Genomic DNA, 17,430 nt, shown 5'->3' on the forward strand with positions numbered 1-17,430 from the left:
AGGCTGTAGACACAGGTGGTCACATCGACGGCAGGGGTGAAGGGGTGCACCGACTTGTTGTCACCTCTAAGGGTCAGCAGTTAGTAACTCTTCATGTCTGAGGGAAGCACCTGGGAGAGCTGCAGGTCTCCTGCCTTTAGCTCTAACAAAGCTGGATCCTGTGAGGACCTAGTGTTTCACGAAGAGCAAATGCAAACAGGCCAGCTGCTCCCTCCACTATGTTTGTCTTTAGGATGTGTCAGCATATACCGCAGCTTTGTTGTAACCGTTAAAAGCAGGATATGTTGTCACAGAGGAACGAGGGCCCACATTTATTATCAGAGTGACATCGTGCACCGCACATCTGGTTCTGTGCAAGAGACTGAGGGAACAGGGGTCCCGTGGTTGATCTGTGTTCCACAGTGTTTTTACTGAGGGAGTGTGAAAGGTAGAGAAGAGGAGGTCGGAGAGGCCCTGCATACCAGATCTACCCTCCCTAAAAATGCTCTTCGTCCCCCTGTGGATCAAGAACTGAGGGGGTGTGAGGACTTTTGTCATCAGTATCGTTTGCTAAAAGAAAAGGGAACAAAAGAAGTCTTTTTTGTTTGGTTTTTATTTGTCTAAAAACATAGTTCACTTATTGTCTGACCATCATGTGTCCAAAATTAATGATTAACCCTTGATCTGAGTGGGTTTGTTTGCTAAAATTACAGAGGAGGTGTTTGCACAAGGCCTCCTTAGGACTGTGTATTCCCACTACGGCAGCACACTGGTCTCCAAGAGAAACACAAACACAAATTCAGTAATGACAGCCTCCACCTTTTGCATGGTTTGTGCTCACGTGTCCTAGCGGGTGTTGTGTTGCGACCCCGACCGGATCACTTCGGTTGAATCTGTATTGATTCCCTTTACAGAGTACATTTGAAATATTCCCTGATTTACAATGTGTCTTTGGTTTCCCTCTCTTCCCTCCATCTCAGCCTACAGTATGTTGTCGTTACTGTTGTCGTTGTCGATACAAACGAATCTTATCTGTTTAATCATACAGACGGCAAATCTGTGCTATTGAGGATGTGACGCCTCGGTCCAGTTTGAGACGAGGGGCAACAGTGTCTCTCGCTGAACCTAGAGCCTTCGTGGTCACGGCTCGGAGAGGCGTCCAGGTGCGGCGTACGAACGGGCAGATTCCTCGAGACAAATCCCTGGCGACGGTCTGGAAATCCGAGCCCCGAGAGAAGGCCACCGATGTCATGACGTTGTCATGGAGACGTCCTGAATCAACCCGCAAATGTCCACCTCTGTCACGATGCCTCATCCAAACTACCGACTCACATTAAAGGCGCTAAAAATCCTGTCGAGCCCACACTGTGTTCTCCTCGTTACAATGTGGCACCGTGTAAACGGAAAGTACGCTAATGTGCTTTGAAGATGTGAGACCAGAGAAAAAATAAGTTAAGTCCCTTAAACTAAATACACTTTCAGGTTCAGATGTTTGTCCCAGTCGGCTTCCTAGTGGCGCTCAGCTACGCTTCTGTTACCTTCCACAGTAGACAGACTCAGAGAGACAACACAATGTGAGTAAATGTCAGAACAGGCCTTGGCCACTGCCAGCAGTGCTCTAACCATCTATTTAGGGCGGGGAGACAGGATATTTTAAGCAAGTGGCCAACTCCGTTGCATTCATGTCCCTTGTCAACACACTGTGCCGCACAGCAACAAGAAATTGCACTTTAATTCGGAGACCGATTGTACGTTACGCTCTAAAGTCGCCCCAGTAAACACGGTTTTGGTGACTCGCAGCTCAAAAGAAGTCTTGTTTAAAACTGAGAGAGATTTGGGCGAGGGGTAACTTTAGGTTCAACACCATTTCAGTCACTATTTCCATCACACTCACGGGAAAACCAGATTGTAAAATGGATTAAAGTCAAGTGGCCAACTATGGTAACTGGCTCGAACACCGGACAGATCCAACAACGTGGCACCGCGGTGCTTTCACACAATGTCAGCAGAACAGGAAGAACAAGAGCATCACTTGGGGGCGTTAAGGCTGTCACTCCCATTTCAGTCCTTGTAGTCACCCAACTTAATTAGCCTACCTTGGCTACTTTTGCTAATCTAGAGTGGTTTGCTAACAAGCCACACCAAACATGAACAGGCTGTGTATAGCTCCTTAAATGAGCTAAATCAATTATATTGTTGTTAATATTGGAATAGCGAGTTTCGTAGGTGTCCGGTTGTAATAAAGGTGTTTGACCTGATGGTGGCGCTGGACGAAAAGTCAGTGGACCACCAGAGCCCTTAGGATTCATCCTCTGGGGACTTTGAGTATTTGCACCACATTAAACGGCAATGCATCAGATATAATGTGTGATATAAATATGTCATTCTGGACCAAGGGGATCGACCGTCTGACCAACGGTGCCATTCTTTGAGCCGCACTGCTACCGGAGCCAGATCTTTTTCAACAGTTTGGCCCAGCATGACCCCAGACGTTGGGTCCTTTTTAGCCTACTAATCACCAAAGCCGTGCTTTCTGGGACAGTGAAATATCTTTTAAAAGTTTTAAACCAACACCTTTTTGATAAATACAACTAAATCTTCTTCCTGAACAATCACAGAAGCTGTCATTTACAAGAAAAAAAAAAATCCTCGTTTCCTTCATAAAAAGAAAACTTCTGCGACTTTTTTGTTTCGCTCAGTTCAGAGAGTCGTGAACAGTCATTTTGAAACTTGGCAGGTAGGGTCGTCTGTGTTTGGACTTCCTGTCTACCGATGATCATACTGGCAACTTGTGTGCAGACAGGATCGGGTCATTTCTGGTCGACCTGAATTCACTCGTGCATGTAGAGTCGTATGAGGCCCGCCCGGTGCAGCTGCTGCCACAGAGTCATTTCCATACGCAGGTCGTGGTTGATGAAGAAGCCCACTGGGCGGTAGCTGCCGTCATAGTAGTGGTCAGAGTACTTCTTATAATCCGGGGTCATGAAGCCGTACGCGCTCACCTTCGTCGACAAAGGAAACACAGTCAAGCAGAGATAAAGCTAAATCTGATACCTGACATATTATCTAAAAACTGAACACAGAGTTCGGGGGGAGATTTCAGTTGGCGAGTGAATAATTTCATTTGGTGTTTTGACTTGACCTCAGGCCTTCAGCCTGAATCATTGTCAAGCGTCTTTTCATTCCCTTCGCAGACGTGTTGAAAAAAAAAGGTTTCGACGGTGATGACACGCTTTGGATCTGAGGGAATCTGTGGGTGGTCTGACAAACAAATCACGCAATTGCCACAGAAAAGCACCGTTTTTACAGAACTGTGCTTTGAGCGCATCTTTATCTGCGCCTAGTCAAGGCCACACAAATTCAGACACACAGAACATGCCGCGACAAGGCCGACTGCTGAGAGTCAAGACATTCTCACGTTATCGGGCGAGTTCAGCCTTGTCCCTCAGTGAATACGCAGCCGACTGACAGTAATCCACAGCACGGTAATGACGGATGTTACCTGGTCGCAGACGTGCAGCGAGGCCAACAGCATCACAGCGCCCGTCGAGGGACGGTAAATGTCCTTATATGTGGTTTTCAGAGCATTAGATCGCAGGTATCTGAAACAAACATTGACAAATTTGTAGTGTCTTACTTCAGGTAAAAGTGGGGAAAGAGGACGTGAAAGTCGCAGACACAAAAATGGACCACGTGGTCCTCTTTTCCCCCACTTTCCCTCTTTTGTCACTGTGTGGTAATTTTCCTCCCACACAGCCTCTCCTTTTCCATTTAAAATATGAGCCCTGGTTTCTTTCTGTTGGGACATTCTGTTCAGGTAATTCACTGACCTGTTTCTCAGGTATCGGATGAAATCCGGGTGGTACATCTTAAGCTTTTCAGCTGACACGTCCTTTCCAAAGAACTGGGAAGGGCTGTGGAGGAAATTCCAGAGTCAACCAAGTGTTTATAAGTCAAAACAAACAGGTCAAAAACAAACTTGGTGATTAACAACTTCACTGTGTGCTGTGCAATGACAATCAATGGAATCTGAATGGAAATATCTAAAACCGATGTAGACAGAGTTGTCAACTGTTTTAAAGGATTTTTCTAAATTGAAAATTTAGAGAAAAGGCACAGAAGAAGGACTAAAGTGCAAGGAGACCATAACATGACCATTATTTTGAGTCATCGTGGTGACAGCCGGGTGAAGGTTTCTTACTCTTTGCCCCGCTCGGGCCCTCTCTCTACTTGAGTGTGTGTCGCTGCAGCCTTCATCAGCAGGTAATCACGATCATGATCGGGCAGAAAGACGTAGCGTGTTTCCTGTTGGAGAGCAGCAGAGAGAGCTCAGGCCTGACTCTCATGCGTCACAACTTTATCGTTTTATGCGGGAAGACTTCTTTTGTTTTCGTCCTGACCTTAGACACAGGGGGTCCTCTGTACCCGGCTGCCGCGTAGCTCCTCATGGAGTTCATTAATGTGTTGGTGGAGAAAGTGTAGTGGGTGGTCCGAGACCCCACGTCCTGCTCAAAGCCCTCGGTGATCGCCCCGTTGGTCCTGGCAAAGACGCGCAGGGAAACACAAGCATAAAAACAGAGGGTTTCTCCTAATGAACCTTCAATCCGTCGGTTAGTTCAGCAGACACACGCCAGTCTGACTGAATGACCGCTTGTTATTGATCGAGTCCTGCACTTTTCACAGCGTTCTGATATTTTACAAACCAAATGATTGCTCGTGAAAATAATTGTTGGTTGCAGGCTTAATTTGATTGGCTATACATTGCAGCTGACTGTCGCTCCGCGCACTTTTGGGGGAGTGGAAGCACCAAGCACCAGCTCGGGCCCTGCACCGGACCCCTGCAAACGTGTGGCTCCAGGAGCCACATGGCTCTGCTACTGTGATTGTCAGGTTAGCATTCCCCTCTAGCAAGAAAACTCTATATGCCGGATTAGTTGCCAAGGCCAGAGTCGGTCTACCTGAAGACATAGTGATGACTGTCGATCTCCTTCCCTTTCTTTGAATTCTTCAGTATCCCTCCGTTCCCCACCACAGCACAGTGGATGCACTTGGAGTTTTTGCTGCGGTCCCTCCAGTCGTCCAACATCTGCCAGTTAGCAGGGGAGCTGAGGACAGAGAGAGTTTCCATCAGCGCTGTTGACACAGAAAAACAGAATTAATCTTGATGTGATTTATTTAAGACAACAATCCTTGGATGATGAGGAAAAGATTTATTTGCTGAACTGATTTTTTTTTTTTTAATCCGCCTACAGATTCAGTTATTTGAAATTGGTCTGAAAGAAAGAAACTCCCCGAGGCTACATGTGTGGGCTACACAACGATTCTAGTAAGAATGTTCTTCGAATCGTATTTGCATAAAAAAAAAATAAAATAAAAAAAACACACGTGGTGTATGAAGTTTTTCACAGGGATGAACCTGTGCTAATGAGTTATTACATACATGTATATACAGTATACCACATAGTTATCTGCACCAACAAAGTCACATCAGCAGAATTTCTTAAAAACCAGTTTACTGTCCCAGACTTTCAGAGGCCCTGAAGGACCCAGGGTTCACTGTGGTTTTTCTTTTTTTGGGGGGGGGTTTGATTAACTGCATTTTTACCTGATCTTTAGGCCGTGTGTCAAAATTTACTATTAAGACCTGAATTATTACACTCGATATTATGCCTATATGGTGCATGTTCCTAAATAAAAAATAAGTTTAACTACTTACCATAAACTAACACAGGTTGGATATAATGAAACTGCCATGTGTTGCTGACCTTGTGCATCCTGATTGGTACTTAAAGGCATCACAGTACATATACAACACAGACTAGAAGGCGTTGTGGGTCAACGGGGACTCTGATGTGGAGGATCGCACATCTTCAGTGATTTCTATACACATTTCAGCCAAAGTCAACAAAGTATTTGAGGACTCAGAAAAAAAACTAACCGCGAGTATTTGAGGTAGAGACCACACACTAAAGCCACAAAAATGTGATGAAGGATCCTCTATTAACACCGACAGAGGCAACGTGTTTTTCTCAGCGCTTCATCGGGGTCGTGAAAATGTGCGTTGGGCTAAAGACTTAAATACACACACAGTTTGTGTGGCGATGGCACGCAGGTGTGTAATGAATAAAATAAATACATGATAGAAATAGAAAAAAAGTTGAAATACAATTGAAACATACAAAATAAAACATGAAAAGAATCATAGAGAATGAAAAAGAGAAAATATATGGAAAGAAAAAACACACAGAAACAAAACAAAAAGAAAAACTCACTTTTGTAATCGATGCCTGCCCAGCCATGTGCTCCCGGGTACTGTCTCAGGCGCTGGTGCTGATCCGGAGTTACATCTTTAACCCACTGCAGGACTGGAATATTTTTCAGAAATCGCCCACCAAATTCAGTTTTGGCAACCTTACTTCGGATGCCATCTGGGCAGCCCTGTGGGGAGCAGATTAAACCGCCTCGTTGTTACCAAGCTACGTAGTTACTGTAGGTAACGCATGATCATTACAGATGCAGCATCGTTAGTATTAACTCCCAGACTCTCACTGGAGGCAATTATCTTGTAATTACATGGCTACAGAAGAAAAAACGCTACCGACAGGACGGAAGCCGGTGGTTTCCTCCAGAGAAATGCATATGCATTATTGAATTTACATGGACACACTGTGCTGACACATGAAACATAAAACCACATGCGGGCAGACAAGGAAAAAGGTTCCACACATGCAAACACAAGGAGGCATGGATGGCACTGAGCCCATTAGCAGCTCTGCCTCCCTGACTGTGTTATCTGCCCCTGGATTCAATTATCGGTATCGGCCTGTGCAAACTCTTCCTATGTCACAGCTCAAAGTCTAAACTGCGGCTTAACTGAATTGATACTCCAAAAGCTGTTTCCAACAAAAAATTGGGCGCGTGCACGGTGAGAAATTAGCCATAAAAAGATTGCGATTCACCGTACGGAGGAATGATTTCATTCCATGATCTCTCCCATGAGACGTTCAAAGACTGAACGCTTCTGTTTTCCTCCTGTGTGTTTCCTCATCCTCACTCCGTGTTTTTCTTCAGCGGAGCATCTAACAAAGCAACATGTGTTGCTGACACACATCTAGGGAACAGAGGAGATGGAGAAACAGCGTCAGGCTCTGGGAGACATGACTCCATTTTCTGTTACGCACTTACTGGGCAGAAAGACCCACCCAGTGCAAGTCTGGCAGCCGCCCTCCGACAGCATCTCGAGTCTGATGAAAACCCAAAGCGTTTTACAACTGAAGTTCGGATGCTCCACGGATGATACAACAAATCACGTGACTTGGGGTATAAATAACAACTTTTACTACCTGTTTTGCCATTATTTGATTAAAGGATAAGGTTTCTGATAAACTAGGTCTTTCTTCTTGTCAACAAACGCCATGAAAATACCACAAGCAGCAACAGATGGAGCCTACGCACAGGTATTGCGTATGTTTCCAAAGCTGAGTGTACATCATCCCTCTGAGCCGCAGGACTCCATTGTTACCAAAAGCCATTAAAACACATCGGTGAGTCACACTGTTGCACCGGGTGGCGTGTTCCTTCATCACCGTGAACACACACACACACACACACTGTAGTTTGTTCTGACTCAGTCCCCCACACACACACACCGGCCTGCTGCCACAAATACTCACTACAGCACCAATCGTGGATTAATCCGCTGCTGAAAATAGTCCCCAATAAACGCACTGTTTCCTCCTGCTTGACTGTTTGAGGAACTGCTGTTTTAGGAATTGACTTAGACTCCCCCAAAGTAAACGACAAGTCCTCGAGCCGTCTTCAGCGAGAATCAATGGGCTTTGGGTTTGAGAGCCACAGACACAGTAGGGAAGTCGGAAAGTCTTGCAAGAAGGTTGGTTTTGATCTTTTCAGAGGAGCTGCTTACAAAAAGAAAAATATGGATTTTCTTTCATAATTTTGTCTGTAAACATCTTTGGGGTTTTGACAACTGCCCGGACAAAAGAAGAAAATGTCGACATAATGATCATATTTCATTATTTTCTGACATTTTATACACTGAACAATCAATGTATTTTAAGAAAATAATTGTCAGATTTATTGATAATGAAAATAACTTTGTTGCAGCCTCACAGTACTTCTATGATGTGTTAATTACAGGACGCAGAACAAAGTAAAGCAATTTCCTAAACCACGCTTTAAAACAGTCCCTCTCTATAGACAAGGCTACGAGAGGAAGGAGAGTCCATCATTGCTGACAGTTGCACTTCGGTGGTGCAAATTTCTGCGTGGTTCATAACAAATCAAATTAAGCAGACACGAACGATGAGGCTCTCGGGGCTGGGGCTTTCAGGGCCCTTGGGAGTCTGGGCCCCCCGAGCAGTTGCCTACTACCTGCCTGGTTGGTAACCCAAGTTCTTGCATTTGAGAAGCTGGAACCAGTAAACGCTACTAGACAAAACGTGTCTCATTTTCTACAAACAAAAAAATATGACTTCAGGATCATTTGGCAGGTATTATTAGTTTAGTCACACACATTCTACACATATGGGCTTTCATTTTTCAGAGGTCTGCACAGACAGTTGAATCCAAACAAGCAGAGAGTGCGCAGGTAAGGAGAACTCACCGTTTGTGGAGGGATGTCTTCACTCATGTACGTGTCTCCGATGAAGGGGGGCTCTGTTGGTGTGGCTGCCGTTGTGGGCTGTGGCCTGGGAGTGGACTTTGAGAGATCCAGTACTTTGTTCTCGGCTGGTTTTTGCTGCTCAGCGGCTTTGGCTGCTTGAGTCTTTAAAGTCCGAGACTGTGTGGCACGTGTGTGTTCATGCAGAACTGTTCCAGAGGAGAGCTCTGGGTGAGAGGTGGAGGCATTGGGCGCATGGCTCCACCGCTCGCTGTTGCTCTTTCTGTCAAGAGGCTCCCCGGAGTCTTGTGAGCCGCTGTGGAAGACAGAGCAACATCTGGCGGTGAGGCTGGCGGGTCACTGCTGGAGATAAATTATCTGAAGCCCTTCCTCTCTCAACCTGCTCCCATGTGCTCAGCTGCACTTTCTTAAAGGAATAGTTTGACATAGTAGGAAATAGGCTCATTTGCTTTCTTGACGAGAGTTAGAGGAGAGGATTGATACCAGACTCATGCTGCACGACAAATATGTAGCTGGAACCATTAGCCAGTTAGCTTAGCTTAGCATAAAGAGTGAAGAAAGGCAGAACCAGCCAGCCTGGCTTTGTCAGGGTTAAAGCTCACTAATTAACATGTTTAATCTGAATCAAAGAGAGTTTTTACACTTTGAGATAATGACCGGTTGTTAATTAGTGAGTTAGAGGTGCTGCTGTGGGGATTTTGTCACTCGGTTCCAGTCTTTATGCTAAGCTAAGCTAACCAGCTGCTCCTATCATCCAACTCTAGGCAAGAAAGCGAGTAAGAATATATTTCCCAAACTACTGAAGTGTTGTTTTAAATATATTTTCATCATTATTTTATTCCATCAATTTCAAATAAGTAGTTGACAAACAAATATAATTCCGTTACACAGAAATGTATTTCTGTAAATATTATTTTTTATGAAAGAAACATGCCCCAACAGATTTGTAGGGACTATTTCTACAGGAAACTGTTGGTCTCTCTGTGGATCATCCTGGGAAAATGAAACCAAAACATCTGCATGATGTAAGACCAACAGGGAAGTAAAAAAAAAAATACTTTTTTGTCATTTGGGTGAACCAACAGTTACACAGTTAAACACATTAATGACATTTGAGAAAACGGGACGATCTTAAGCGTATGGAGATAAATAAGTGGATTTGTGACTCAGTTATGATTTATGACACTGCATAAACTTGGAAAACGAATTATTGTCATGAAGAAGAGGGCTGAGGCTGCATTTTTCTAAGCTATTAAAGGCTAAAGTTGCTAATAATCTATTCTCTGTTCTGTCAACTCCTTGCTAGAAGCGACGGAGTCTTACGTGAACACACAATCGTAACAATACACGGACCAAAAGCTAAATGTGATGACAGCTGTGGGGTTAGTTCTTTTATTGTCTCAAAATAACCATTCTTTTAACGTTCGTTGTTGTTTATTTAGTCCGAAATATTTTACTTAGAGACGAGTTCACAAGTTGATACTTCGCTGCTCACGCTGAAACTCCAAGTTCTGCCTCTGTTCTTTCCGTTGGCTTTATTCCCCAGCTAAGTCCAGTAATGTGCTACTTCGCATGTACAGTATAGGTGCAGTGTATCCAGGGATTATAAGAAAATGGGCCCCTGGGGCCAGGCAGATAAAAGGCCCCCCACCCCTTCCCTACTGTGCCTCTTTATGGCCATCTTCCATCTCCCTGTAGTGGTTTTGTGTCTCTGATTATTTGGAAGTCCCTCTGTAGTCGTCTTGATGTGTCTCTTTCAGGTTGTTTTGTGCCTTTTACTGAGCTCTGTGACTTTCAAACAAGACATACTCGCCGCCACTTCATGCAGAGGCTCAGTGTTTATATCCTGTTGCACATGATAACTGACGTACTGCTTCTTTGTACACGGACTGGCAGAGAAGGCAGCTGTGTCGTCACATTACCCTGGTGCTCTTCCTTGCCTTGTTTGGCTGTCTAGTACTCGGCTGGAAAAAGCCAGATGTTGCTGCTATCGCTCTCAGCAGGGAGTAAACCCCATAAAGCCCGGCAGCGAGGCCCAGGTGTAATAAAGCAGCTGAATCAAAGTGTAACTGGAACTTGTCAAGGCTCAACAAAGATCAAAGATTCTAACTGCTGAGAAAGCAGGAAGTCGGTGAAAACGCAGCGTGTATTTCTGTGTTCCGCCTTGACACCGACTTTCTATAAAGGGAGGGGGGAGTATAAAACAAACTGAGATCCAAATACATTCATTCAATTCTGCTGCTAACCATACGCACATTGTGTTCTCATGATGTTACAACGTTATTTTGTTTTTGTTGTATTTTTTTATTTTATGAATTAGTTATTACTTTTTATTTACATACGTGTGTCATTTTGCAGTGTCCCGTGTCCTACATGCCTTTCATTTTCTTTTTGTCTGTTGCAGATTCATTTTCATTGATATTTTCAGGCTAAGGAAAGGCAACATTACACTCTTAAAGAAAAAAGATCTGCCAATGTGGTGGGTTAACTCTCATAGGCATATATAAGTAGTCCTTTTTTCCAGTACTTTACATATTGGTCATATTTCGGTCTTCTCGCGGGTCATTTCCTCCCTACGGTTCATTTCGTTGACTAGTTTGGTCCAGTCGTCCTATGTTGGGGGGTTAAGCTGCAGCCATTTCTGTGTGGTGACTTTCTTGCTGGCGGCTGCGAATATTTTAAACAGGTTTTCATCCTGAGTCAAGAGTTTCTCTTGGATTTTGCCCGTTAAGTCTTTCAAAATCTCTTGCCAACATGGAAAAATTAAAGGGAAAGCTCCAGTACCTCTAGCATTCATCCGGTCGTCGGCTTGTTTCATTGCTTTACTAAAGTATTTTCTGACCCGGAGATATCCAAAGAAAAAAAGTGTTTGAAAGTTCATTAAAAGACTCTAAGCCCTTTACTCTAGTGCAGCAAGCTTTTACACCTACTTGAGCCCGGGGGCTTATCCGCGCGTCAAAACCAGAGGTCCCATCGTCTGCGTCGCGTACAGGCCAGTTCAGTATAATGAACATTTATTTCAATATAAACACAGTGCTTTGACAATGGTGTATGTCAATGAGGTCATGTCAAAAAAAGCCCCTTGGATTTGAAAATGTTCATTTTAATTTAAGAAGAAAAAAAACAATTTTATTTGCTGAATGCAAAAGGCTTCACTGTTTCTTAAAACATATGAGGTATCCTACCTCATAAAGGAGCTGAAGCAGGGAAGTGAAGAGGATATTCAGGTGGTTATTTTTACCCAGGAACAGCTTTTAAAACGAAAGACCTGTCAGCTTCCTGTGTGCCCAAACTTACTATTGGGTGTCTGAAACAGACTTTGAAAAACAGCCATCTTTTCCATTTCTTTCCCCCCGACTTCATGCATCTTATCTGGACCTGCTGGCTTTGAAAGCTGGAGCGCTGCCCGTCCACAACAAAGCTTACATTTCACATCCACGTGTAAGAGACCACCTCCAGTGATATAACTCTGGGGTATTTTTTTTTTCATTAGTGCAGCCGGAGCACTGTGTGGCTCCTTTGATAAAAACACAATGATACAGCTACAGGGGGAACACGTGCTGGTTACAAATAAAACAGGGAACTTTTCATGTCACTCAGGATCTAAGAGTTTAGCCCTTCAACCCTCCTCATCCCGTCTTTGATTTAGGGACTTTCAAAGTATTTGAGCAGTGACAGTTTGCTTTGTTGCATTGGCTCTGTGCTGTAAAACACCAAGTAATGACTGTGTGGTCAAAGCTCTGACTCTCAGTTTAACTTTGAGGGCGTAACAGAGTAGGAAATGTAGATCTTTTGGTTCCTGAATTTTAGCAAACACAAAGCTGAAGTAAGTGGAAAAAAGTGAACTCATGTAATAGGCCAAGAAATAACCCCAGTGATGTGGTTTCTTCAGGATTCTCTCTGCAGGATTAGAGATTACAAATCTTTAACAGAAAGCCTGTGCTACAAACTGGGGCTATGGAATTTGAAAAACACAGGCATTAATCATGGAGGGAGGGTCTAAAGAAAGACACTCTCTGGCTGAATTATGGGAAATGTAGTATCCATTGTTTTTGGAGCTTGACCCATACTAGGAACTAAAAGTCAGAATATCTGCTTTCATTTTGAATTTTTAAATCTACATTTTCACAAGTTCCCCAAATTCATGCAAAGACTAGATCACTGGAGTTTCCTTTTAAGCAGTGGTGGAATGTAGCTAAAGTACTGTACTTAATTACAATTCTGATGTACTTGCACTTCACTTGAGTGTTTTAATTTAATGTAACCTTATGCTTCCACTCCACTACATTCTGACGGCAAATATTGTACCTTTCACTCCACGACATTTACCTGAAACTATAGTTGCTCGTTACTTTACAGGTTATGACTGATGTTACTCTGTCAGGCCTGTACTGCATCCGGTTTCAATTCCCGGTTCTTTTCAGCCTTCTTTTGCCTTCACTCCGGTCTCCAGCAAGTGAAACGCGTGACCGGTTGAATTTATATCATGCGCCTCACTTTCTGTTTGCCTCAGTGTATGTTTAGCATTACCGCTCTAAGACTGACACTCTAATTAAATGTGAACACTCAAACTAAAGCTGAAAGTCGGCTCTTTTACCTCAGCTGTCATCTCATTTCATGTCCACTGTGCCAGAGAGCAACAGCAATGAAGACCATATCACCGTCCTCATACTTTCTGACTGCCCTGTATGCAAAAACACCCTTCACTCACCCGCTCGTCCCCTGTTTGAAGACACGGAAAGGAGGAGGTTTGGACCAGGACACAGGCGTCTCCAGTTTCACACAAATGATGTAGATGCACAGCAGGGAGCTGACGTTGAAAACGCCAAGAACCAGCCGGCTCTGGTGCGCCATCCCCATCACGGAGCGCGTGACCCCGGCCGGCAGGCCGCGTGCGTTCGCCTCGCCCTCCGCTCCGTCTGAAGGTACTTGAGGAGGTCAACCGGAGGAGGCAGGGCGGGGTGTCAGCGATGGGGGGCGAGTTAATCAGCCCTCAACAGGATCTGGGCTCCACCCTGGGCTTATCTCAACACAGCTACAGTGGGAGGGAGATAGAAAGACAACGTTAGAACAAGGGCAGAGGGTGGGGGGTTGGGGGCTCCATGGAAGAGGAAACTTCATCTTTCAGCGTCAACAGAGTCCCAAATAATCCCTTTTTAATGAAGCCTTTGCTCCTGCCACCGTACACGAAGTGCTGGGTCAAAATCTTCATATCCTTTCACATCCTCTTCTTGGTTGTCTCATTCCTGCTCTCAATGTTCCCGCAAGATACAAAAGAAGAAACACCAACTACACGCAACTGAATGTAAAATTCAAAAAGTCCGACTCTGGCAGAGAGAAGCAGAACAGGCAACGTTTTGCCTGACCTTCTCAAGCTGAAACCTAATGTCAGCCGCAGCTGGTGGCAAACAACAAATGGAGGAAGCCAGAAAGGCTATGTTCAGGAAATTCTTCTCTTGGGCCCCGCCTGTTGAGGTCAAGTGAATGTTGTGAGTCCCCCCAGATCTGGAGAAGCGAAGGGGATTAGCATACACACCGAGCACCACCCCTCTCCACTTCTCACCTCTTTGTAAGCAGAGTAATAAACATTGCCTGAGGCCAGGCACTGAAACCGGCTCTCTAAACTTCTCGGCTCAAGTCTCGAGCTGCTTTTGTTAGATCCAATCGATCCTCAGTAGTAACCAGTTAATAACTGGGTGAATCAGGGAAATAACGGCACTGATGACAACGCGAGCGACAGAGTTTCCCAGGCTTGCGTGAGTAGGTTCTCTGGCTGCGGCTATGTGTTGAATGGAAAAAATGCGTTGCAGCGATCCAGTGATAAACTCAGCTCCCATGTCTCTGATAACAGAGATAACTGGAAAAAACTATGAGCGATTCTGTATCTGTTCACACAACAGAAAAACCAGAATTTTCTACTTTAAATAAATGTCATAGTGATTAAAGTGACTAAATAATCTCTAATAGGGCTCACAAAGAGTCAGAGGCAAAAAATATAAGAGCAGGAAAAAAACAAACGCATCAGACTGTGACAAATCATGACTCAATTTCTCTTCCTGTCAGAGGACTCTACTCTCTCTTGTCTGCCTCTGTTCTCGTCCAGCAGAAAAAGAAAACTCTTCGAATATAACGTGAAACACATGACATAAAGAAAAAGGAGTATCCCCTCACCAGCAGAGAATCTTCGGTGTCCTGTGGCCTCAGTCGTTCCTTCGTGATGGTGATAATATTAACATATTCCTCAGTTAGGAGAGCTCTGCTGCTCAACCGGTGTGGAGTGGCCGCACTGCCAGCCTCAGCACTGTATGGGCGGGACCACTGTGAAATGAGCAACAGCTGCTGGCACTTGGTCAACCCCCTCAACTCCAAAGCATGGGGGGGGGGCAGAGAGAGAGAGAGAGAGAGCGAGAGAAGCCCACTCCAGGCGGAAGTAAAGTTAGACATGAGCAGGCAGCTCTGAGGATCTCTGCTATGCTGACAATGTGTGAAGACCCTGAATCACAACACGATAATGACAGGAGACAGGAGATCGAAGAGACACACACACTTCTAGGAGAGTACACACAGACTGTCAGGTGGCAAGCAGGAACATGTGGCCCTGACTTCTGCCTGGCACCTGACAGCTCGTACAAATCAAAACAGGAAGACACTTCACTCTCTCCACACGCACCGCCACAAGAGCCATTCACTCCTCCAGCCCTCCAGCAGTCAGTCAGTGAGCTGGGCCCAGTACGCCTCTCTGGGTTCGGTGTCCTCCGTCAAAAGAAAGGAAGTACGCCGAAGGGGAAGAAACATTTCAGTACGCACCACCAGTTGCTTTAGCAGTGCTGAGGAAGTGAGCTAGCTGGAGGGCGAGGAAGAAAGCCAAACGGGGGGTGGGGGGAAGAAGAAGTGGGTCAGCTCTGGACATTATTCCACATGTATAGGCTGAAACATCCCTCAGGTGGTTTTCACTTGTCTCCATGAAGGCAGCTGAGAGCAGGAGAACTGTTATGGCAAAATATCCACATCCATAGAAACAGTTTGAATACTGGTTGGCAGGTATTTCAGGAATTAAACTCTTTCAGACACGTGAGAAATACTATCAATGAAGCATTTCGAGCTCCAAACCAACAGCTACTTTGCCTCGTCATTTGGACTCCCTGGGGTATTGACTAGATATGACTGAAGACACTTCATCTTTGTCTCAAACCCATGAGTTATGGCGTGAGAGAGCAAGGGATGATGGGAGGGCGGGGAACAGAAACAAGCAAACAATTGTCAGATTTCCCACAGCGAACAGAAATGAGGAACACAGCTTGTCTTCCAAACAGTTTTTGCTTTTATTCTCTTCTTGCTGATAGATCGGTCGCTGTCTTCTTCACCGTTTTCGAAACATCACCACGAATAACAATAAAAACTAGACTAAAAAGAGATAAGACAGCGGTGCATTCAAAAGCTACATGTCTGGGCACACAGGGTTACACATGTAAAAACGGAAGCAACAACATAAACATAACCGATTTCAGCCGGAATGGTGTTTATACAAAGTTACAAATGAAAAGAAAAAACAACAAAAAAATGAGGGTACCTTGTGCATGTGTGAGTGTTTGAAAGCACGAGGGTCATGTCGGGTCAAAATGGGAAGAATGGTGGCACACACACACACACACACACACACACACACACACACACACACACACACACACAAAGGCAAGGCTTATTGGCACTTGTAGGATGGGCATGCGTGAGGAATGCCAACTCACATCCACGCCGTCTCTGCTTCGAGGCAAGCAGCCCCGTCTGCTGTGCCAACACCGGCAGAGCAGAGAGAGGCTGCGAGCAAACTACGGTTCTCCGGAGCCTTCGGGCCTCCAGACCAACGTCCTCATGACGCACCGAGAATCTCAGCTGGTGGCCGTGAAACCCACAGAGACACGTGACACCTTTCAACCGCTTCTTTCCTGCTAGCAGACTCCAATCTGGGATTTTTTTCTTTGGGGGGGGTCACAATTGATTTTAATATTTGGTATAATGGTTAACAGAGTGGTTGACAAGGCCTCTGATTTAATGCCTCTGAGGCCCAGAACTGCATTGCCCAAACCCCTATCCTACCACTACATTACACTTCATATGAACCTTTTACATTTTGGCTCGGACAACTTTCATGTCAGAAAAACCCAACACAGTGTTTTAAACCATCTAAAAATGGCATAGTTCTAAAGTCTCACCATGACAGTTATCAGCTCTTTCTGTGGACCAGTAACATTACGTAGGTCACGTAAGAATGCTAAATTGGAAAATAAATAAAGGCAAAAGGCCGAACAAATATATTCTGATATGAGGTCTAATTTCAGGGCTTTCAGAGTCACATCAGAATGTGGTCTTTCACATCATGTTGCACTTCCAGGTTTAGAGTTTCCTTCTGCAGCACAAACTCTGGTGTGTGTCGTCGCCCCCCCCAAACACACACACACACACACACACACAAACGCAAGCTATGGACCGTTCTAACTGAAATCTAATCCACAAAGACTTTTTGTGTTTCTGAGAGGGGCTTCCAAATATCTTCATTCATTGTAAGGGTGAAGAAATTGGAGAAAAAGAAACAATACAGTTGCAATTGCTGAGAGGTTTTGGCTCCAGACAGGATCACAAAACAGAGCATCCAAACACAGACTCTTTACATGTGTTTGTGAATCCTCCTTTCCCTGTTGAGTTTGACGCATTTTGTCGCAGTGCAACCTCTGAATCGGGCCGGGCAAAACCTATGTGGCATTTAACATACCTCTGGTCACATGCCTCATGCCCCCTCAAACCCTCCTACCACC

At 44.9% G+C, this 17,430-nt stretch overlaps 1 protein-coding gene across 2 annotated transcripts; it reads right to left on the reverse strand.

Annotated features, from left to right (window-relative positions):
• Positions 1-1,951: 1,951 nt before the first annotated feature.
• On the reverse strand, positions 1,952-14,933 carry st6galnac (ST6 (alpha-N-acetyl-neuraminyl-2,3-beta-galactosyl-1,3)-N-acetylgalactosaminide alpha-2,6-sialyltransferase). Of its 2 annotated transcripts, none has more exons than XM_040134480.1 (10): positions 14,792-14,933; positions 13,332-13,655; positions 8,603-8,915; positions 6,252-6,417; positions 4,938-5,112; positions 4,380-4,518; positions 4,181-4,284; positions 3,810-3,893; positions 3,482-3,581; positions 1,952-2,981 (listed from the first exon to the last, which is right to left on the reverse strand). In XM_040134480.1, exons 2-10 carry the CDS (start codon positions 13,478-13,480, stop codon positions 2,811-2,813), a joined length of 1,401 nt encoding a protein of 466 aa, XP_039990414.1. In that variant the 5' UTR covers positions 13,481-13,655; positions 14,792-14,933; the 3' UTR covers positions 1,952-2,810. The 2 variants fall into 2 exon arrangements, with proteins under 2 accessions (XP_039990414.1, XP_039990415.1); XM_040134481.1 differs by lacking the exon at positions 14,792-14,933 and adding an exon at positions 13,807-14,775.
• Between the last annotated feature and the right edge of the window lie 2,497 nt (positions 14,934-17,430).

The sequence above is a fragment of the Xiphias gladius genome, chromosome 9 (genome assembly GCF_016859285.1).
Source record: "Xiphias gladius isolate SHS-SW01 ecotype Sanya breed wild chromosome 9, ASM1685928v1, whole genome shotgun sequence".
Classification (NCBI taxonomy): domain Eukaryota; kingdom Metazoa; phylum Chordata; class Actinopteri; order Istiophoriformes; family Xiphiidae; genus Xiphias; species Xiphias gladius.

Bases quoted from the DNA above. Each gene is read 5' to 3' on its own strand.
- st6galnac (XM_040134480.1), bottom strand. From the start codon at position 13,480: ATGGGGATGGCGCACCAGAGCCGGCTGGTTCTTGGCGTTTTCAACGTC. The intron at 4,285-4,379 runs GTCAGGACGAAA...GCTCTCCAACAG, and splicing joins GAGGACCCCCTGTGTCTAAG to GAAACACGCTACGTCTTTCT. The intron at 2,982-3,481 runs GTAACATCCGTC...TTGTCGACGAAG, and splicing joins CGCTGCACGTCTGCGACCAG to GTGAGCGCGTACGGCTTCAT.